The 22,805-nt window shown below is 42.5% G+C and overlaps 1 protein-coding gene across 4 annotated transcripts in view; it reads right to left on the bottom strand.

Annotated features, from left to right (window-relative positions):
• LOC132901727 (NLR family CARD domain-containing protein 3-like) overlaps nt 1-22,805 on the bottom strand; it is a 74,928-nt gene that overhangs the window by 44,675 nt on the left and 7,448 nt on the right. For 3 of the 4 annotated variants that reach the window (XM_060944304.1, XM_060897668.1, XM_060944305.1), the window contains exons 3-7: nt 15,217-15,315; nt 14,270-14,368; nt 10,227-10,325; nt 3,071-3,169; nt 2,099-2,197 (exon numbers count right to left, since the gene is read on the bottom strand). In XM_060944304.1, coding sequence (XP_060800287.1) covers nt 2,099-2,197; nt 3,071-3,169; nt 10,227-10,325; nt 14,270-14,368; nt 15,217-15,315 — 495 coding nt within the window. Of the gene's footprint in view, nt 1-2,098; nt 2,198-3,070; nt 3,170-10,226; nt 10,326-14,269; nt 14,369-15,216; nt 15,316-18,172; nt 19,174-22,805 lie in introns of those variants that run through there. The other variant, XM_060897669.1, reaches the window with a different exon arrangement.

Genomic DNA, 22,805 nt, shown 5'->3' with positions numbered 1-22,805 from the left:
TTAGGCTGGAAAAGGTTACAAACCCATCTCGAAAGAGTTTGGACTCCACCAGTCCAGAGTTAGACAGATTGTGGACAAATGAAGGAAATTCAAGACCATTGTTACCCTCCCCAAGAGTGGTCGACCAACAAAGATCACTCCAAGAGCAAGGCGTGTAATAGTCGGCAAGATCACAAAGGTCCCCAGGGTAACTTCGAAGCAACTGAAGGCCTCTCTCACATTGGCTAATGTTAAATGTTCATAAGTCCACCATCAGGAGAACACTGAACAACAATGGTGCGCATGGCAGGGTTGCAAGGAGAAAGCCACTGCTCTCCAAAAAGAACGTTGCTGCTCGTCTGCAGTTTGCTGAAGATCATGTGGACAAGCCAGAAGGCTACTGGAAAAATGTTTTGTGGATGGATGAGACCAAAATAGAACTTTTTGGTTGAAATGAGAAGCATTATGTTTGGAGAAAGGAAAAACACTGCATCCCAGCATAAGAACCTTATCCTATCTGTGAAACATGGTGGTGCTAGTATCATGGTTTGGGCCTGTTTTGCTGCATCTGGGCCAGGACAGCTTGCCATCATTGATGGAACAATGAATTCTGAATTATACCAGCGAATTCTAAAGGAAAATGTCAGGACATCTGTCCATGAACTGAATCTCAAGACAAGGTGGGTCATGCAGCAAGACAACGACCCAAATCACACAAGTCGTTCTACCAAAGAATGGTTAAAGAAGAATAAAGTGAATGTTTTGGAATGGCCAACTTAATCCAATCAAAATGTTGTGGAAGGACCGGAAGCGAGCATTTCATGTGAGGAAACCCACCAACATCCCAGAGTTGAAGCTGTTCTGTACAGAGGAATGGGCTAAAATTCCTCCAAGCCGGTGTGCAGGACTGATCAACAGTTACCGGAAACGTTTAGTTGCAGTTATTGTTGCACAAGGGGGTCACACCAGATACTGAAAGCAAAAGTCCACATACTTTTACCACTCACAGATTTGTAATATTGGATCACTTTCCTCAATAAATAAATCTCATTCTCATCTCATCTCATTATCTCTAGCCGCTTTATCCTGCTACAGGGTCGCAGGCAAGCTGGAGCCTATCCCAGCTGACTACGGGCGAAAGGCGGGCTACACCCTGGACAAGTCGCCAGGTCATCACAGGGCTGACACATAGACACAGACAACCATTCACACTCACATTCACACCTACGGTCAATTTAGAGTCACCAGTTAACCTAACCTGCATGTCTTTGGACTGTGGGGGAAACCGGAGCACCCGGAGGAAACCCACGCGGACACGGGGAGAACATGCAAACTCCACACAGAAAGGCCCTTGCCGGCCCTGGGGCTCGAATCCAGGACCTTCTTGCTGTGAGGCGACAGCGCGAACCACTACACCACCGTGCCGCCAATAAATAAATGACCATGTATAATATTTTTGCCTCATTTGTTTAACTGGGTTCTCTTTATCTACTTTTAGGACTTGTGTGAAAATATTGATGTTTTAGATCATATTTTGCAGAAATATAGAAAATTCTAAAGGGTTCGCAAACTTCCAAGCACCACTGTATGTTCCACTCCTATGTTCTCTGTGTTCTTCCTCTGATTACTCCTGAACTGTCCTTCATGAGAACTGATAAGCTTAAAAGGAAATAAGCAATGTGAACATTATGCACTTGCAATACACTTTACACTGCTAGTCAAACCTTTTAGAAGTGCGTATAAGCACTTATCTGCTAGCACGTATAAATGGGCTAGCAGAGTTTACCCCACCTACTTTTTTCTCCAAATGTAAAAGGAAAATGAATACAAGTTTTCATATTTGGGCATCATCATCATCTTATCTGCACTTAAACATTTTAAAGAGGATTATTTATAAATGATTATTTTTTTTAAACCAAGTGTAACACCACTAGTGTTCATGCAAAAAACACACACAGGCTGTGGGTTCACTGAAACGAGCCCAGTGCTGTAGTCAGAGATATTCTCTGCTGTAGGCCGATCAGGAACAAAAATGTCACGCGACACTTGATCATATTCTACGAATGGACATCAGTGTAGGCTCTGAAAATAACCCTTATGGAACATCTCTTCGTCTTACCTGGGAATGCTTGATTCTTCCTGAAACTTCAGTGGAGGGTCCATTGAATAGTTACTTTTCATTGACATGCAGCTCGATACGGGTGAAGTTGGTTCTACACTGTAAAAGAGGATTAATATGAGACATCACATTTACACCATGAACCTACACAGTTGGTGCTGTCAAAAAGGCCGCCACGGACTACAACAACCACACCGCTCTCAGTCTCCGGAATACTGAATATCACTCAGACCTTTTCCTGATCACAGCTTAATCACTGAGCAGTTTGGACTGACCATTGACTGTTTGTTGACTCTGCCTTCACATTACAATTTGAATTTGTCTGCCAACTTTGTCTTTAATAAACCCTCTGTTGCTTTTACATCCGTCTGTCGCCTGAAATCCTGACATAGACTTGATATTTCCATCATGAAAGTACACAATTAGCTCCATTTCTCTAATAAACATGAACAGTGGGTTACACTAAATGTTAATATAATTTGCTGAATGAGGTAACACCTATGTCAAACTAATCACAAGATCGCAACCATTTGAACACTTATGGGAGATTTTGGACTGACTTGTCTGAGAGCACTTCTGCACCATCATCAAAGCAACACCTCAGAATTCTGTAATGGCTTAATGTTTTAATCATTTAAACATTGTTCCAGGAGGAAGATGATCAATGGCTGGTTGATTACGGAAATGCCTATAAATCAGAGGATTTTTTTTTTCCAAAAGTAGACTCATTCTTGACCGAGATACTGTATGCTTAGTACAGCTATGGGGATAAGATGGCTAACAAGGAAGACATATAAAAGTATAGCAATCAGTTCAGTATGTTCAAATTTCATCAAAATGGATTCAAGTCAGTCTCTTCTAGAACAACTTGAAGTTTTACTTGATCTAGGTGCTGTATGCAAGATAGGATTCATTCAGAGACGATGCAGATTACACGCAAATCAGTGTAGGCTATGGAACATCTCATCTTACCTGGGAATGCTTGATTCTTCCTGAAACTTTATTGGACGGTCCATTGAACAGTTACTTTTCATTGACACACAGCTCGATACAGGTGAAGTTGGTTCTATGCTGTAAAAGAGGATTAATACTAGACATCACATTTCCACCATGAACCTACACAGTTGGGTCAATTTCTCTAATAGATATAAACCATGGGTTACACTTAGCATTAAGAAATATTATTTGCTGCATTAGATAAACTTTACATTAGTTAATAAAGATAAACAATAATCCATCCATCCATCATCTGTAGCTGCTTATCCTGTCCTACAGGGTCGCAGGCAAGCTGGAGCCTATCCCAGCTGACAATGGGCGAGAGGCGGGGTACATCCGGGACAAGTCGCCAGGTCATCACAGGGCTGACACAGAGACACACAACCATTCACACTCACATTCACACCTACGGTCAATTTAGAGCCACTAATAATCCTAACCTGCATGTCTTTGGACTGTGGGGGAAACCGGAGAACCCAGAGGAAACCCACGCAAACACGGGGAGAACATGCAAACTCCACACAGAAAGGCCCTCGCCAGCCACTGGGCTCAAACCCAGAACCTTCTTGCTGTGAGGTGACAGTGCTAACCATTACACCACCGTGCCGCCCTAAACAATAATCCATTACAAGTAATGTTCAAAAAGTAACTAACACCTGTGTTGAACAATAGTTACTCCATCCCTGTTTAAAGTACAGTGGTACTTGAAAGTTTGTTAACCCTTTAGAATTTTCTATATTTCTGCATAATATGACCTAAAACATCATCAGATTTTCACACAAGTCCTAAAAGTAGATAAAGAGAACCCAGTTAAACAAATGAGGCAAAAATATTATACTTGGTCATTTATTTATTGAGGAAAGTGATCCAATATTACAAATCTGTGAGTGGTAAAAGTATGTGAACCTTTGCTTTCAGTATCTGGTGTGACCCCCTTGTGCAGCAATAACTGCAACTAAACATTTCCGGTAACTGTTGATCAGTCCTGCACACCGGCTTGAAGGAATTTTAGCCCGTTCCTCCGTACAGAACAGCTTCAACTCTGGGATGTTGGTGGGTTTCCTCACATGAACTGCTCGCTTCCGGTCCTTCCACAACATTTCGATTGGATTAAGGTCAGGACTTTGACTTGGCCATTCCAAAACATTAACTTTATTCTTCTTTAACCATTCTTTGGTAGAGCGACTTGTGCGCTTAGGGTCGTTGTCTTGCTGCATGACCCACCTTGTCTTGAGATTCAGTTCATGGACAGATGTCCTGACATTTTCCTTTAGAATTCGCTGGTATAATTCAGAATTCATTGTTCCATCAATGATGGCAAGCTGTCCTGGCCTAGATGCAGCAAAACAGGCCCAAACCATGATACTACCACCACCACCATGTTTCACAGATGGGATAAGGTTCTTATGCTGGAATGCAGTGTTTTCCTTTCTCCGAACATAACGCTTCTCATTTAAATCAAAAAGTTCTATTTTGGTCTCATCCGTCCACAAAACATTTTTCCAATAGCCTTCTGGCTTGTCCATGTAATCTTCAGCAAACTGCAGACAAGCAGCAATGTTCTTTTTGGAGAGCAGTGGCTTTCTCCTTGCAACCCTGTCATGCACACCATTGTTGTTCAGTGTTTTCCTGATGGTGGACTCGTGAACATTAACATTAGCCAATGTGAGAGAGGCCTTCAGTTGCTTAGAAGTTACCCTGGGGTCCTTTGTGACCTTGCCGACTATTACACGCCTTGCTCTCGGAGTGATCTTTGTTGGTCAACCACTCCTGTGGAGGGTAACAATGGTCTTGAATTTCCTCCATTTGTACACAATCTGTCCAACTGTGGCTTGGTGGAGTCCAAACTCTTTAGAGATGGTTTGTAACCTTTTCCAGCCTGATGAGCATCAACAACGCTTTTTCTGAGGTCCTCAGAAATCTCCTTTGTTCGTGCCATGATACACTTCCACAAACATGTGTTGTGAAGATCAGACTTTGATAGATCCCTGTTCTTTCAATAAAACAGGGTGCCCACTCACACCTGATTGTCATCCCATTGATTGAAAACACCTGACTCTAATTTCACCTTCAAATTAACCTATAGGTTCACATACTTTTGCCACTCACAGATTAGATTAGATAAAACTTTATTGATCCCTTTGGCAGGGTTCCCTCAGGGAAATTAAGATTCCAGCAGCATCATTACAGATAAACAGAGAAAAGAAATAGAGAAACCTTCTAGATAAATTAAAATAAATTAAGTATTTACATATACAACCCCAATTCCAAAAAAGTTGGGACAAAGTACAAATTGTAAATAAAAACGGAATGCAATAATTTACAAATCTCAAAAACTGATATTGTATTCACAATAGAACATAGACAACATATCAAATGTCGAAAGTGAGACATTTTGAAATTTCATGCCAAATATTGGCTCATTTGAAATTTCATGACAGCAACACATCTCAAAAAAGTTGGGACGGGGCAATAAGAGGCTGGAAACGTTAAAGGTACAAAAAAGGAACAGCTGGAGGACCAAATTGCAACTCATTAGGTCAATTGGCAATAGGTCATTAACATGACTGGGTATAAAAAGAGCATCTTGGAGTGGCAGCGGCTCTCAGAAGTAAAGATGAGAAGAGGATCACCAATCCCCCTAATTCTGCGCCGACAAATAGTGAAGCAATATCAGAAAGGAGTTTGACAGTGTAAAATTGCAAAGAGTTTGAACATATCATCATCTCCAGTGCATAATATCATCAAAAGATTCAGAGAATCTGGAAGAATCTCTGTGCGTAAGGGTCAAGGCCGGAAAACCATACTGGGTGCCCTTGATCTTCGGGCCCTTAGACGGCACTGCATCACATACAGGCATGCTTCTGTATTGGAAATCACAAAATGGGCTCAGGAATATTTCCAGAGAACATTATCTGTGAACACAATTCACCGTGCCATCCGCCGTTGCCAGCTAAAACTCTATAGTTCAAAGAAGAAGCCGTATCTAAACACGATCCAGAAGCACAGACGTCTTCTCTGGTCCAAGGCTCATTTAAAATGGACTGTGGCAAAGTGGAAAACTGTTCTGTGGTCAGACGAATCAAAATTTGAAGTTCTTTATGGAAATCAGGGACACTGTGTCATTCGGACTAAAGAGGAGAAGGACGACCCAAGTTGTTATCAGTGCTTAGTTCAGAAGCCTGCATCTCTGATGGTATGTGGTTGCATTAGCGCGTGTGGCATGGGCAGCTTACACATCTGGAAAGACACCATCAATTCGGTATATCCAGGTTCTAGAGCAACATATGCTCCCATCCAGACGACGGCCCAATCCCAATTCTAATTTCTACCCCTACCACTCCCCCTTCCCCTTGGCCCTTCCCCTTGAAACTGAGCTACAAGGGATAGGGCTTGAAATTCAACCCCTACGTATTGGGATAGCCCTTCAACGATCGCATATGTCATCGCGTACCTCCGTCAGCGTTTACGTTAGCAAAACGCGACCAAATGCGTCATTGGCTGTGACCAGCCGCTCCAGTCAGAGCCAGAGGCAGAACCAGAAATCTCTGCTGGCAGGGTGTGATTTGTTAACTAACACCACTGAATGGGATATCTCTGGCGCTTCGTGCACCACATCCGACAGAATGAGGTGTCAGAACACTCATGTAAACAATAAAAGCGAGAATAACAGAACAAAACGTACGCAGTCAAGCAACCGAAAACAATACTCACTCCCAAAGCTTTTTAGCAGCAGCTTGGATTTCAGAAATCGCTGCTCATTCTCAGCTCGAAAGCGAATCAAGCGGCACGTTTCCTCTGGATAACAACTTAAAACACGCAAATAATGGAGAAAATACATTTATGACAATCTTTCGCCGCGGGAACCGCCATCTTTCTGAAATCCGCATGAAATATCGCTGAAATCCGCATGGCATTGTGGGAAATCACTCAAACCCCTTCGTTCGGAGTCAGCTCCAGGAAAATCTCCGTTTGGAGGGGTACAGAAGCTCTACCCCTTCCCCTACCCCTCCGCGTTAACTGGGATTGGGATACCCCTACCCCTTCATGTGAACGCGCAAAATGGAGGGGAAGGGCCAAGGGGTTGGTCCAAGGGGTGAAATGGGATTCGGCCGACGTCTCTTTCAGGGAAGACCTTGCATTTTCCAACATGACAATGCCAAACCACATACTGCATCAATTACAGCATCATGGCTGTGTAGAAGAAGGGTCCGGATACTGAACTGGCCAGCCTGCAGTCCAGATCTTTCATCCATAGAAAACATTTGGCGCATCAAAAAACGGAAGATACGACAAAAAAGACCGAAGACAGTTGAGCAACTAGAATCCTACATTAGACAAGAATGGGTTAACATTCCTATCCCTAAACTTGAGCAACTTGTCTCCTCAGTCCCCAGACGTTTACAGACTGTTGTAAAGAGAAAAGGGGATGTCTCACAGTGGTAAACATGGCCTTGTCCCAACTTTTTTGAGATGTGTTGTTGTCATGAAATTTAAAATCACCTAATTTTTCTCTTTAAATGATACATTTTCTCAGTTTAAACATTTGATATGTCATCTATGTTCTATTCTGAATAAAATATGGAATTTTGAAACTTCCACATCATTGCATTCCGTTTTTATTTACAATTTGTACTTTGTCCCAACTTTTTTGGAATCAGGGTTGTACAATTTCCCATGGTAACAAAGAAGCTTCTATCTTTTAAGTATGATTTTAACCATTTGATAACTTTACCAGTCAACCCAACCCAATGTTCAAGTCGATATAGCAGTATGTTGTGATCAACAGTATCAAAAGCTGCACTGAGGTCCAGTAATACCAGGACCGATGTTTTGCCTGCATCAGTATTAAGACGTATGTCATTTATAACTTTAATCAGCGCTGTTTCAGTGCTATGATTGGCACGAAATCCTGATTGAAAGTTATAAAAACAGCTGTTTGATATCAAGAAGGCAGTTAATTGATTGAAGACAATTTTTTCAAGGATTTTCCCGATGAATGGTAGATTTGATATTGGCCTGTAGTTATTTAATACTGAAGCATCCAGATTATTCTTTTTAAGTAGGGGCTTTACAACGGCTTTTTTCAAGGACACAGGAACAATGCCAGTCTCTAAGGATATATTTATGATTTGAAGCACATCTGTAATTATAAGATGTAGAACAGACTTAAAAAAGTTGGTGGGCAGAATGTCCAATTCAGATGTTGAGGAACTGAGATTTTGTACAGTTTTTTCAAGAGTCTCAATCAATTAAACAAAATTCTGACATTGTGTTGAAGTTATCTGTCTGTGTCACTGGTGATTGCAGTTTTTCAATTATTTGCAACTGAGATATATTATGAGCAATATTATGTCATATTTTATCAATTTTACCTTTAAAGAAGGATGCAAACTCATTGCATTTATTAACTGAGAGAAGTTCAGGTGCTAATTGTGGTGGGGGATTTGTTAGCTTCTCTACTATTGAAAATAGCACACGGGCATTGTTCATATTCCTGTTGATGATGTTGGTTCTCCAACATCATCAACAGGAATATGAACAATGCCCGTGTGCTATTTTCAATAGTAGAAAGACTGTCTTTTCTATTTTCAATAGAAAGACTGTCTTGCTTTACGAATTTCATAATTATATTTACAAAGCATCTCTTTATGGATTTGATAATGGATGTGAAGTTTAGTTTTGTGCCATTTTCTTTCAGTCTTTCTACATTCTCTCTTTAACAGTTTAACAGCTGGGTATTGCTTCCATGGTGCTTTCTGCTTATCATTGACTCTTTTGATTTTGAATGGAGCAATATCATCCATAATTTGGGTCATACTTAAATTAAAAATTTCCAGTAAATCATCTACAGAGTCTGACATTTTGGTTGAGATCCAAGAGAGAGCTTGCTCAAAGAGAACACGTGTTGTCGTTTATGACTCTCCTACCCATAGTCATTGAGCTGTTCTGAATGTGAGGAGACATAGAAACATCAGAGAAAACACAAAAATGATCAGATAAGGCCAGGTCAACAACAGTAGTAGAAACAGTCTTGCTGTGAGGCGACAGCGCTAATGACTACACCACTGTGCCGCCCTTCTTTCTTTCTTTTATATGGTAAATGTCCACAGACATAGCATGTGTCATGCACACTATATGTATGGGTGGGGGTTCTGTGTGTTGTTATTTTCATAAAACAATGTCTCATCTCATCTCATTATCTCTAGCCACTTTATCCTTCTACAGGGTCGCAGGCAAGCTGGAGCCTATCCCAGCTGACTACGGGCGAAAGGCGGGGTACACCCTGGACAAGTCGCCAGGTCATCACAGGGCCTTAGGTATTTCAATTTTTGAATTATTTTTTCCTGTTGTGCCTTAGACATATACCACATATCAGTACCCTGTGTGTTTGTATTTGTACTTGGGGAAAAAAACAAACTAAAGAAAAAAAATGAATAGCTACATTTATAATTAGTCTCATATCTATCCATCTATCTATCCATCTCCTCTCAATAGATAGATAGACAGACAGACAGACAGACATTACTTCACTGCATCAATAAGTAAATATCATTTAAAAATAAAAGTACTGTCAGTAGATATTTGGGAATATCAGCAATACTTCGCAGCTTTTAAAACTTTATTTATGCCAGGGACATGCATGTCTCAGCAGGAACATGGATACTGTACTGCCTGTAACAACTTAATATCACACCTTTTTTTTTTAAAGAAAGCTGTTCCCTCAATGTTGGGGGGGGGGGGGGGATTCTGTAATGGCTTAATGTTTTAATCATTTAAACATTGTGCCAGGAGGAAGATGATCAATGGCTGGTTGATTACGGAAATGCCTATAAATCAGAGGATTTTTTTTTTCCAAAAGTAGGTTCATTCTCGAGCTAGGTATAGTATGTTTTGTACAGCTATGGGGATAAGATGGCTAACTAGGAAGACATATACAATTACAGCAATCAGTTCAGTATGTTTAAATTTCATCAAAATGGATTCAAGTCAGTCTCTTCTAGAACAACTTGAAGTTTTACTTGAACTAGGTGCTGTATGCAAGACAGGATTCATTCAGACACGATGCAGATTACATGCAAATCAGTGTAGGCTATGAAAATAACCCTCATGGAATGTCTCCTCATCTTACCTGGGAATGCTTGATTCTTCCTGAAACTTCAGTGGAGGGTCCATTGAATAGTTACTTTTCATTGACACACAGCTCGATACAGGTGAAGTTGGTTCTCCACTGTAAAAGAGGATTAATACTAGACATCACATTTCCACCATGAACCTACATACTTGGCTCAGTTTCTCTAATAGATATGAACCATGGGTTACACTTAGCATGAAGAAATATTTGCTGCATTAGATAAACTTTATATTAGTTAATAAAGATAAACAATAATACATTACTTGTAATGTTAAAAAAAGTAACTAACACCTGTGTTGAACAATGGTTACTCCATCCCTGTTTTAAAATACAGTGGTGCTTGAAAGTTTTCTATATTTCTGCGTAAATATGACCTAACACATCATCAGATTTTCACACAAGTCCTAAAATAGATAAAGAGAACCCAGTTAAACAAATGAGGCAAAAATATTATACTTGTCATTTATTTATTGAGGAAAATGATCCAATACTACATATCTGTTGTAGGATTAGCAGTTCATTTGAAGGTGAAATTAGAGTCAGTTGTTTTCAATCAATGGGATGACAATCAGGTGTGAGTGGGCACCCTGTTTTATTGAAAGAACAGGGATCTATCAAAGTCTGATCTTCACAACACATGTTTGTGGAAGTGTATCATGGCACGAACAAAGGAGATTTCTGAGGACCTCAGAAAAAGCGTTGTTGATGCTCATTAGGCTGGAAAAGGTTACAAACCCATCTCGAAAGAGTTTGGACTCCACCAGTCCAGAGTTAGACAGATTGTGGACAAATGAAGGAAATTCAAGACCATTGTTACCCTCCCCAGGAGTGGTCGACCAACAAAGATCACTCCAAGAGCAAGGCGTGTAATAGTCGGCAAGGTCACAAAGGACCCCAGGGTAACTTCTAAGCAACTGAAGGCCTCTCTCACATTGGCTAATGTTAAATGTTCATAAGTCCACCATCAGGAGAACACTGAACAACAATAGTGTGCATGGCAGGGTTGCAAGGAGAAAGCCACTGCTCTCCAAAAAGAACGTTGCTGCTCGTCTGCAGTTTGCTGAAGATCATGTGGACAAGCCAGAAGGCTACTGGAAAAATGTTTTGTGGATGGATGAGACCAAAATAGAACTTTTTGGTGGAAATGAGAAGCATTATGTTTGGAGAAAGGAAAAACACTGCATTCCAGCATAAGAACCTTATCCCATCTGTGAAACATGGTGGTGCTAGTATCATGGTATGGGCCTGTTTTGCTGCATCTGGGCGAGGACAGCTTGCCGTCATTGATGGAACAATGAATTCTGAATTATACCAGCGAATTCTAAAGGAAAATGTCAGGACATCTGTCTATGAACTGAATCTCAAGACAAGGTGGGTCATGCAGCAAGACAACGACCCGAATCACACAAGTCGTTCTATCAAAGAATGGTTAAAGAAGAATAAAGTTAATGTTTTGGAATGGCCAAGTCAAAGTCCTGACCTTAATCCAATCAAAATGGTGTGGAAGGACCGGAAGCGAGCAGTTCATGTAAGGAAACCCACCAACATCCCAGAGTTGAAGCTGTTCTGTACAGAGGAATGGGCTAAAATTCCTCCAAGCAGGACTGATGAACAGTTACCGGAAACGTTTAGTTGCAGTTATTGCTGCACAAGGGGGTCACACCAGACACTGAAAGCAAAGGTTCACATACTTTTACCACTCACAGATTTGTAATATTGGATCACTTTCCTCAATAAATAAATGACCAAGTATAATATTTTTGCCTCATTTGTTTAACTGGGTTCTCTTTATCTACTTTTAGGACTTGTGTGAAAATATTGATGTTTTAGATCATATTTTGCAGCAATATAGAAAATTCTAAAGGGTTCGCAAACTTCCAAGCACCACTGTATGTTCCACGCCTATGTTCTCTGTGTTCTTCCTCTGATTACTCCTGAACTGTCCTTCATGAGAACTGATAAGCTTAAAAGGAAATAAGCAATGTGAACATTATGCACTTGCAATACACTTTACACTGCTAGTCAAACCTTTTAGAAGTGCATATACAGTGGTGCTTGAAAGTTTGTGAACCCTTTAGAATTTTCTATATTTTTGCAGAAATATGACCTAAAACATCATCAGATTTGCACACAAGTCCTAAAAGTAGATAAAGAGAACCCAGTTAAACAAATGACACGAAAAATATTATACTTGGTCACTTATTTATTGAGGAAAATGATCCAATATTACATATCTGTAAGTGGCAAAAGTATGTGAACCTTTGCTTTCAGTATCTGGTGTGACCCCTTGTGCAGCAATAACTGCAACTAAACGTTTCCGGTAACTGTTGATCAGTTCTGCACACTGGCTTGGAGGAATTTTAGCCCATTCCTCCATACAGAACAGCTTCAACTCTGGGATGTTGGTGGGTTTCCTCACATGAACTGCTCACTTCAGGTCCTTCCACAACATTTCGATTGGATTAAGGCCAGGACTTTGACTTGGCCATTCCAAAACATTAACTTTATTCTTCTTTAACCATTCTTTGGTAGAACGACTTGTGTGATTAGGGTCGTTGTCTTGCTGCATGACCCACCTTCTCTTGAGATTCAGTTCATGGACAGATGTCCTGAGATTTTCCTTTAGAATTCGCTGGTATAATTCAGAATTCATTGTTCCATCAATAATGGCAAGCCGTCCTGGCCCAGATGCAGCAAAACAGGCCCAAACCATGATACTACCACCACCATGTTTCACAGATGGCATAAGGCTTTTTTGCTGGAACGGAGCGTTTTCCTTTCTCCAAATATAACGCTTCTCATTTAAACCAAAAAGTTCTATTTTGGTCTCATCCGTCCACAAAACATTTTTCCAATAGCTTTCTCGCTTGTCCATGTGACCTTTGGCAAACTGCAGATGAGCAGCAATGTTCTTTTTGGAGATCAGTGGCTTTCTCCTTGCAACCCTGCCACGCACACCATTGTTGTTCAGTGTTCTCCTGATGGTGGACTCGTGAACATTAACATTAGCCAATGTGAGAGAGACCTTCAGTTGCTTAGAAGTTACCCTGGGGTTCTTTGTGATCTCGCCAACTATTACACGCCTTGCTCTTGGAGTGATCTTTGTTGGTTAGCCACTTCTAGGGAGGGTAACAATGGTCTTGAATTTCCTCCATTTGTGCACAATATGTCTGACTCTGGATTGGTGGAGTCCAAACTCTTTAGAGATGGTTTTGTAACCTTTTCCAGCCTGATGAGCATCAATAACGCTTTTTCTGAGGTCCTCAGAAATCTCCTTTGTTCATGCTATGATACACTTCCACAAACATGTGTTGTGAAGGTCAGACTTTGATAGATCCCTGTTCTTTCAATAAAACAGGGTGCCCACTCACACCTGATTGTCATCCCATTGATTGAAAACACCTGACTCTAATTTCACCTTCAAATGAACTGCTAATCCTAGAGGTTCACATACTTTTGCCACTTACAGATATGTAATATTGGATCATTTTCCTTACTAAATAAATGACCAAGTATAATATTTTTGTCTCATTTGTTTAACTGGGTTCTCTTTATCTACTTTTAGGACTTGTATGAAAATCTGATGATGTTTTCGGTCATATTTATGCAGAAATATAGAAAATTCTAAAGGGTTCACAAACTTTCAAGCACCACTGTAAGCACTTATCTGCTAGCACGTATAAATGGGCTAGCAGAGTTTACCCCACCTACTTTTTTCTCCAAATGTAAAAGGAAAATGAATACAAGTTTTCATATTTGGGCATCATCATCTTATCTGCACTTAAACATTTTAAAGAGGATTATTTATAAATGATTATTTTTTTAAACCAAGTGTAACACCACTAGTGTTCATGCAAAAAACACACACAGGCTGTGGGTTCACTGAAACGAGCCCAGTGCTGTAGTCAGAGATATTCTCTGCTGTAGGTTCATGCAGCCGATCAGGAACAAAAATGTCACGCGACACTTGATCATATTCTACGAATGGACATCAGTGTAGGCTCTGAAAATAACCCTTATGGAACATCTCTTCATCTTACCTGGGAATGCTTGATTCTTCCTGAAACTTCAGTGGAGGGTCCATTGAATAGTTACTTTTCATTGACACGCAGCTCGATACAGGTGAAGTTGGTTCTACACTGTAAAAGAGGATTAATATGAGACATCACATTTACACCATGAACCTACACCGTTGGTGCTGTCAAAAAGGCCACCACGGACTCCGGAATACTGATTATCACTCAAACCTTTTCCTGGTCACAGCTTAATCACTGACCAGTTTGGACTGGCCATTGACTGTTTGTTGACTCTGCCTTCGCATTACAATTTGAATTTGTCTGCCAACTTTGTCTTTAATAAACGCTCTGTTGCTTTTACATCCGTCTGTCGCCTGAAATCCTGACATAGACTTGATATTTCCATCATGAAAGTACACAATTAGCTCCATTTCTCTAATAAACATGAACAGTGGGTTACACTAAACGTTAATATAATTTGCTGAATGAGGTAACACCTATGTCAAACTAATCACAAGATCGCAACCATTTGAACACTTATGGGAGATTTTGGACTGACTTGTCTGAGAGCACTCCAGCACCATCATCAAAGCAACACCTCAGAATTCTGTAATGGCTTAATGTTTTAATCATTTAAACATTGTTCCAGGAGGAAGATGATCAATGGCTGGTTGATTACGGAAATGCCTATAAATCAGAGGATTTTTTTTTTCCAAAAGTAGACTCATTCTTGACCGAGATACTGTATGCTTAGTACAGCTATGGGGATAAGATGGCTAACAAGGAAGACATATAAAAGTATAGCAATCAGTTCAGTATGTTTAAATTTCATCAAAATGGATTCAAGTCAGTCTCTTCTAGAACAACTTGAAGTTTTACTTGAACTAGGTGCTGTATGCAAGATAGAATTCATTCAGAGACGATGCAGATTACATGCAAATCAGTGTAGGCTATGGAACATCTCATCTTACCTGGGAATGCGTGATTCTTCCTGAAACTTTATTGGACGGTCCATTGAACAGTTACTTTTCATTGACACACAGCTCGATACAGGTGAAGTTGGTTCTATGCTGTAAAAGAGGATTAGTACTAGACATCACATTTCCACCATGAACCTACACGGTTGGGTCAATTTCTCTAATAGATATAAACCATGGGTTACACTTAGCATTAAGAAATATTATTTGCTGCATTAGATAAACTTTACATTAGTTAATAAAGATAAACAATAATCCATCCATCCATCATCTGTAGCTGCTTATCCTGTCCTACAGGGTCACAGGCAAGCTGGAGCCTATCCCAGCTGACAATGGGCGAGAGGCGGGGTACATCCGGGACAAGTTGCCAGGTCATCGCAGGGCTGACACAGAGACACACAACCATTCACACTCACATTCACACCTATGGTCAATTTAGAGCCACTAATTATCCTAACCTGCATGTCTTTGGACTGTGGGGGAAACCGGAGAACCCAGAGGAAACCCACGCAAACACGGGGAGAACATGCAAACTCCACACAGAAAGGCCCTCGCCAGCCACTGGGCTCAAACCCAGAACCTTCTTGCTGTGAGGCAACAGTGCTAACCATTACACCACCGTGCCGCCCTAAACAATAATCCATTACAAGTAATGTTCAAAAAGTAACTAACACCTGTGTTGAACAATGGTTACTCCATCCCTGTTTAAAATACAGTGGTACTTGAAAGTTTGTGAACCCTTTAGAATTTTCTATATTTCTGCATAATATGACCTAAAATATCATCAGATTTTCACACAAGTCCTAAAAGTAGATAAAGAGAACCCAGTTAAACAAACGAGGCAAAAATATTATTTTTTGGATGGAGTAACCATTGTTCAACACAGGTGTTAGTTACTTTTTAAACATTTCTTGTAATGGATTATTGTTTAGGGCGGCACGGTGGTATAATGGTTAGCACTGTCGCCTCACAGCAAGAAGGTTCTGGGTTTGAGCCCAGTGGCTGGCGAGGGCCTTTCTTGGTCATTTATTTATTGAGGAAAGTGATCCAATATTACAAATCTGTGAGTGGTAAAAGTATGTGAACCTTTGCTTTCAGTATCTGGTGTGACCCCCTTGTGCAGCAATAACTGCAACTAAACATTTCCGGTAACTATTGATCAGTCCTGCACACCAGCTTGGAGGAATTTTAGCCCGTTCCTCCGTACAGAACAGCTTCAACTCTGGGATGTTGGTGGGTTTCCTCACATGAACTGCTCGCTTCCGGTCCTTCCACAACATTTCGATTGGATTAAGGTCAGGACTTTGACTTGGCCATTCCAAAACATTAACTTTATTCTTCTTTAACCATTCTTTGGTAGAGTGACTTGTGCGCTTAGGGTCGTTGTCTTGCTGCATGACCCACCTTGTCTTGAGAGTCAGTTCATGGACAGATGTCCTGACATTTTCCTTTAGAATTCGCTGGTATAATTCAGAATTCATTGTTCCATCAATGATGGCAAGCTGTCCTGGCCTAGATGCAGCAAAACAGGCCCAAACCATGATACTACCACCACCACCACCACCATGTTTCACAGATGGGATAAGGTTCTTATGCTGGAATGCAGTGTTTTCCTTTCTCCGAACATAACACTTCTCATTTAAATTAAAAAGTTCTATTTTGGTCTCATCCGTCCACAAAACATTTTTCCAATAGCCTTCTGGCTTGTCCATGTGATCTTCAGCAAACTACAGACAAGCAGCAATGTTCTTTTTGGAGAGCAGTGGCTTTCTCCTTGCAACCCTGTCATGCACACCATTGTTGTTCAGTGTTTTCCTGATGGTGGACTCGTGAACATTAACATTAGCCAATGTGAGAGAGGCCTTCAGTTGCTTAGAAGTTACCCTGGGGTCCTTTGTGACCTTGCCGACTATTACACGCCTTGCTCTTGGAGTGATCTTTGTTGGTCAACCACTCCTGGGGAGGGTAACAATGGTCTTGAATTTCCTCCATTTGTACACAATCTGTCCAACTGTGGATTGGTGGAGTCCAAACTCTTTAGAGTTGGTTTTGTAACCTTTTCCAGCCTTTTTCTGAGGTCCTCAGAAATCTCCTTTTTTCGTGCCATGATACACTTCCACAAACATGTGTTGTGAAGATCAGACTTTGATAGATCCCTGTTCTTTCAATAAAACAGGGTGCCCACTCACACCTGATTGTCATCCCATTGATTGAAAACACCTGACTCTAATTTCACCTTCAAATTAACCTAGAGGTTCACATACTTTTGCCACTCACAGATTAGATTAGATAAAACTTTATTGATCCCTTTGGCAGGGTTCCCTCAGGGAAATTAAGATTCCAGCAGCATCATTACAGATAAACAGAGAAAAGAAATAGAGAAAAGTTCTAGATAAATTAAAATAAATTAAGTATTTACATATACTACAAATATAAAAAGAATAAGATATGGGGGGGGCGGCACGGTGGCGTAGTGGTTAGCGCTGTCGCCTCACAGCAAGAAGGTCCTGGGTTCGAGCCCCGTGGCCGGCGAGGGCCTTTCTGTGCGGAGTTTGCATGTTCTCCCCGTGTCCGCGTGGGTTTCCTCCGGGTGCTCCGGTTTCCCCCACAGTCCAAAGACATGCAGGTTAGGTTAACTGGTGACTCTAAATTGACTGTAGGTGTGAATGTGCGTGTGAATGGTTGTCTGTGTCTATGTGTCGGCCCTGTGATGACCTGGCGACTTGTCCAGGGTGTACCCAGCCTTTCGCCCGTAGTCAGCTGGGATAGGCTCCAGCTTGCCTGCGACCCTGTAGAACAGGATAAAGTGGCTAGAGATAATGAGATAAGATATGGGGAAGAGGGGGAAGGAGGGGGAAAAAGGTGGGGGGGGGCGGTAGGAGAGATATTACATTTTAGATTGCATATTGTCCAGTATTGCTTATTGTTAGGCTAGGCTACTGCTCCTTACCATCCTCTGTCCTCCTGTTACCCCTCCTCCCCCCAGAGAGGAGTTGTACAGTCTGATGGCGTGAGGGACAAAGGAGTTTTTGAGTCTGTTCATCCTGCACTTGGGAAGGAGCATTCTGTCACTGAACAGGCTTGTCTGGTTGCTGATGACGGTCTGCAGAGGGTGACTGGCATCATCCATGATGTTCAATAGTTTGTCCATAGACCTCTTCTCTTCCACCGTCACCAGAGAGTCCAGCTTCATGCTGACCACAGAGCCGGCCCACCTGATCAGTTTGTCCAGCCTGGATGTGTCCTTCTTGGATGTGCTGCCCCCCCAGCACACCACGGTGTAAAACAGGACACTGGCGACCACAGACTGATAGAACATCCACAGGAGTTTCCTGCAGATGTTAAAGGACCGCAGCCTCCTAAGGAAGTATAGTCTGCTCTGTCCTTTCCTGTATAAGTGTTTGGTGTTGCAAGTCCAGTCCAGCTTGCTGTCCAGCCACAGCCCGAGGTACTTGTAGGAATCCACAGCCTCCACCTCAACTCCGTCGATCAGAACTGGTCATGACCTTGGTCTGGACCTCCCAAAGTCAATGACCAGCTCCTTGGTCTTCAAGGTGTTGAGCTGCAGATGGTTCCTGTTGCACCACACAGCAAAGTCCCTCACCAGGCTCCTATACTCCTCCTCTCTGTCATCACTGATACACCCAATGATGGCTGTGTCATCGGCAAACTTCTGAATGTGACACAGCTCTGAATTGTAGCAGAAGTCTGCGGTGTACAGGGTGAAGAGAAGAGGGGCCAGCACCGTGCCCTGGGTTGCTCTGGTGCTGCTAATCACAGTGTCAGACGTGATGTCCTTCAGCCTGACGTACTGCGGCCTGTCAGTGAGGTAGCTGGAGATCCGAGTGACCAGGCAGGGGTCCACTCGCATCCTGTTCAGTTTGTCCTGAAGCAACAGGGGCTGGATGGTGTTGAAGGCACTCGAGAAGTCCAAGAAGAGGATCCTCACTGTGCTATTTCCCTTATCCAGATGCGAGTGGGCTTGGTGTAGCAGGTAGAGGATGGCGTCTTTCACACCAACACCTGCCTGGTATGTAAACTGCAGACAGTCCTGGGCATGTTGTACCTGGGGTCTGAGGAGGCTGAGGAAGAGCCACTCCAATGTCTTCATCAGATGTGAAGTGAGTGCCACCGGTCGGAAGTCGTTCAGCTCGCTGGGCAATATTCTTTTTGGGGACTGGAACGATACATGATGTCTTCCAGTGGGTGGGCACTCTCCCCAGCTGCAGGCTAAGGTTGAAGATGCGTTGGAGTGGTTCACCCAGTTCAGCAGCACAGGTCTTCAGTAGTCGGGGACACACCTTGTCCAGGCCTGCTGCTTTCCTGGGGTGAAGCTTCCTCAGTTGACCTCTGACCTGGTCTGCAGTAATGCATGGAGGAGTCTGTGTTGAAGTGGGGGAGGAGGAGGCTGCTGTGATGACTGGGGGGAGGTGTGTTGAGGGAAGAAGAAGAGGTGGCTGCAGTGAGGGAGAGAGTGGGGGGGACATGGGCTGGTTGAACCGATTGAAAAAGTCATTCAACTCATTCGCCCTCTCCACTGTCCCCTCAATGACTCTGATCTTTGTATTGTGGCCTGTGATAGTTTTCACACCTTCCCAGACCTCCCTCATGCTATTCTCCTTCAGCTTCTGCTCCACCTTCCTCCTGTAGCTGTCCTTAGCTTCCCTCATGCAGCATTTTACCTCCTGCTGTGCTGCTTTCATTGCCTCCCTATCCCTGCTCCTGAAGGCAGCCTTCTTCCTGTTGAGGACAGCTTTGACTTCCTGTGTTACCCATGGCTTGTTATTAGGGTAACACCATACAGTTTTAGTGGGGGAGACCACGTCTGCACAGAAGTTAAGGTAATCTGTCAGCCAGTGTGTCAGCCCCTCTATGTCCTCACGGTGTGGGCTAAGCAGCACATCCCAGTCCGTGATGTCATAACAGTCCCTGAGGGCATCTTCCATTTCAGGGGACCACCTCCTGATGGAGCTAGTTGTTGCAGGCTGCCTTTGAACCGGGGGGGGGGTGTACTTCGGCTGTAGAAGAACCAGGTTGTGGTCAGACTTCCCTAGTGGGGGGAGGAGTGTGGCTCTGTATGCATCCCTCACATTAGCATACAGCAAGTCAGTTGTCCTGTTGTTCCTTGTTGGACAATCCACAGCCTGGTAAAAAGCAACCAAAGTAGAATCCAAAGTAGCATGATTAAAGTCCCCAGAAATGATCATAAATGCCTCAGGGTGCTGTGTCTGCAGCCTTGCTGTGACAGAGTGAATCCTCTCACATGCAGCGGCTGCGTCTGCCCTCGGAGGGATGTAAACACAGATGGTGATCACGTGACTGAACTCCCTCGGCAGATAATATGGCCGCAGGCTAACAGCTAGCAGCTCCAAGTCCGGGCAACATAAAACTGTCTTTACGGAGATATGTCCTGGGTTACACCAGCGATTGTTAACAAATGATGAGTCCTCCACCTTTGCTTTTCCCGCATGTGTTCGTGTCTCTGTCGGCTCTCACAGCAGTGAATCCAGTGGTCCATGTTAGCATCCGGTACAAGGTGTGTTAGCCATGTCTCTGTAAAGATAAATAAGCTGCTCTCCCGGTAAATCCGCTGGTTGTTCAGTGCGGATAGCTCATCGACTTTATTCAGCAGCAAGTTCACATTCCCCATGATAACGGAGGGAATGGATAGTTTGTAGTGCCGCTGGTTGTCCGCTAGCCTAGCATTTAGCTTAGCCCCAGTTTTGCAGCCCCTGGGTTTCCTCCTCAGCTCCGTCGGGATGGGGTGTCGTATCCCGGCTCGTCCCATTGTTTTCAGGGCCAGCAGCTCCTCTCTCGCACAAGCAAAAAAACTGGCTCCTGGTTGTGTGTTAAAGTTAAAAATATCCATGTTATATAGTAAAACACACTATGTCTTCGTAAGAAGAGCAGAAAGTAAAAAAGGTGGAAAAAAGAAGTTTAAAGAGCTAAAAACTACAGAGCTACTGGAGAGGCAGCTGTCTCACACAGCGCCCATTAATAAGCTGTAATAGGTAATATTGGATCATTTTCCTCAATAAATAAATGACCAAGTATAATATTTTTGTGTCATTTGTTTAACTGGGTTCTCTTTATCTACTTTTAGGACTTGTGTGAAAATCTGATGCTGTTTTAGGTCTTATTTATGCAGAAATATACAACCCCAATTCTAAAAAAGTTGGGACAAAGTACAAATTGTAAATAAAAACGGAATGCAATAATTTACAAATCTCAAAAACTGATATTGTATTCACAGTAGAACATAGACAACATATCAAATGTTGAAAGTGAGGCATTTTGAAATTTCATGCCAAATATTGGCTCAATTGACATTTCATGACAGCAACACATCTCAAAAAAGTTGGGACAGGGGCAATAGAGATCTTGCAGTCACGTGACCGGAAAGTACACAACCCCCATCTTGTCGGTCAAAAACACCGCTGAATACTGCTGCACTCGTGTACAGAATGGATCAATTTCAACCGACGGACTACACGGCTCATTTTTCTAATGAACAGATAACTAGATATATGTCTAAAATAAACGATCTACAGATTAGTGACCCTTATGGCTTTCCGGACGGAGTTTTCACGACCGGATTTTGAACTGCCAGTGGAATACCTGGACGTGTATGATTACCTCATTCACTTTCCCTCGCTGTTCAGTGGTGAAGCACTGCGTGCTTATAAATCTCTGGACAGTTATCTTTACAGAAATTCAGGATTTGTCAGCGACTCAGATGTGGCATCTTGTAAACAAGAAAATAACAATCCTCATTGGATGGGTAAGTCACTTAAGTATTGAGTATAGCACTGACCAGCCGATTATAGAATAGAATAAGGTAATTCCAAATCGTCCGTCTTGTTTACATGGATCTGGCGTTGGAGAGGTAGAGGCTTGGCAGTGGAGGTTTGAGTAGCTGTTTTCTGAGCTTAGTCAACAGGCCGGCTCTGCCTGTAGTCTCGCTTTTGCTTCCGCTCCCGGCGCCGCCTCCTTCACTTTGCTTCCGATAACAATCCACGGAGACCCTGCTGGTCTCGCCCGGAATGTTGTGCATGCGATGGAAATCGCTACAAACCGTCATTTTCTGCTGGAAACCAATGTCCAGTAAGTCCATACGGTTGTAGTGGATATTCAGGGTTAGATCTTAACACTAGCCCGCTAGCCCGTGTCTAGTGCAAAATCTCTGCTACTAGCCCGTGTTGGCTAGTGCAATAACTTGACATGGGTGTGGCCATCTTGAATCACGCAAAATCTGATACAAAATCTTTTAGCTCATTCTATTTATTGTACATGGTGTAATGCATTGTTGCTGAACATTACTGTCACAGTTCATTGACACAGGTTGTAACTGTGTACCATGATGAGTGCCTAATTTGCCAGACCTACCACAAGGTGGCACCACCATTCAGCACATTTAATATTCTGTAAGAGTAGGTGGTAGGGCAGTGGGGGCTGATGTCAGCCATGTTTGAAAAGTTTTGAGATGTGAGTAAGAGGAGATTTGCACTGAATTTGCAAGACAGCATAGTTTTTAACTGGCCTATCCATATGGCCAGTGATTCTGAGTGAATGAAGCATAACCT

Source organism: Neoarius graeffei, chromosome 17 (assembly GCF_027579695.1).
Source record: "Neoarius graeffei isolate fNeoGra1 chromosome 17, fNeoGra1.pri, whole genome shotgun sequence".
NCBI classification, from domain to species: Eukaryota; Metazoa; Chordata; class Actinopteri; order Siluriformes; family Ariidae; genus Neoarius; species Neoarius graeffei.
The sequence above is the reverse complement of the archived record's forward strand: the minus strand, read 5'-3'. Positions and strand labels throughout refer to the sequence as shown.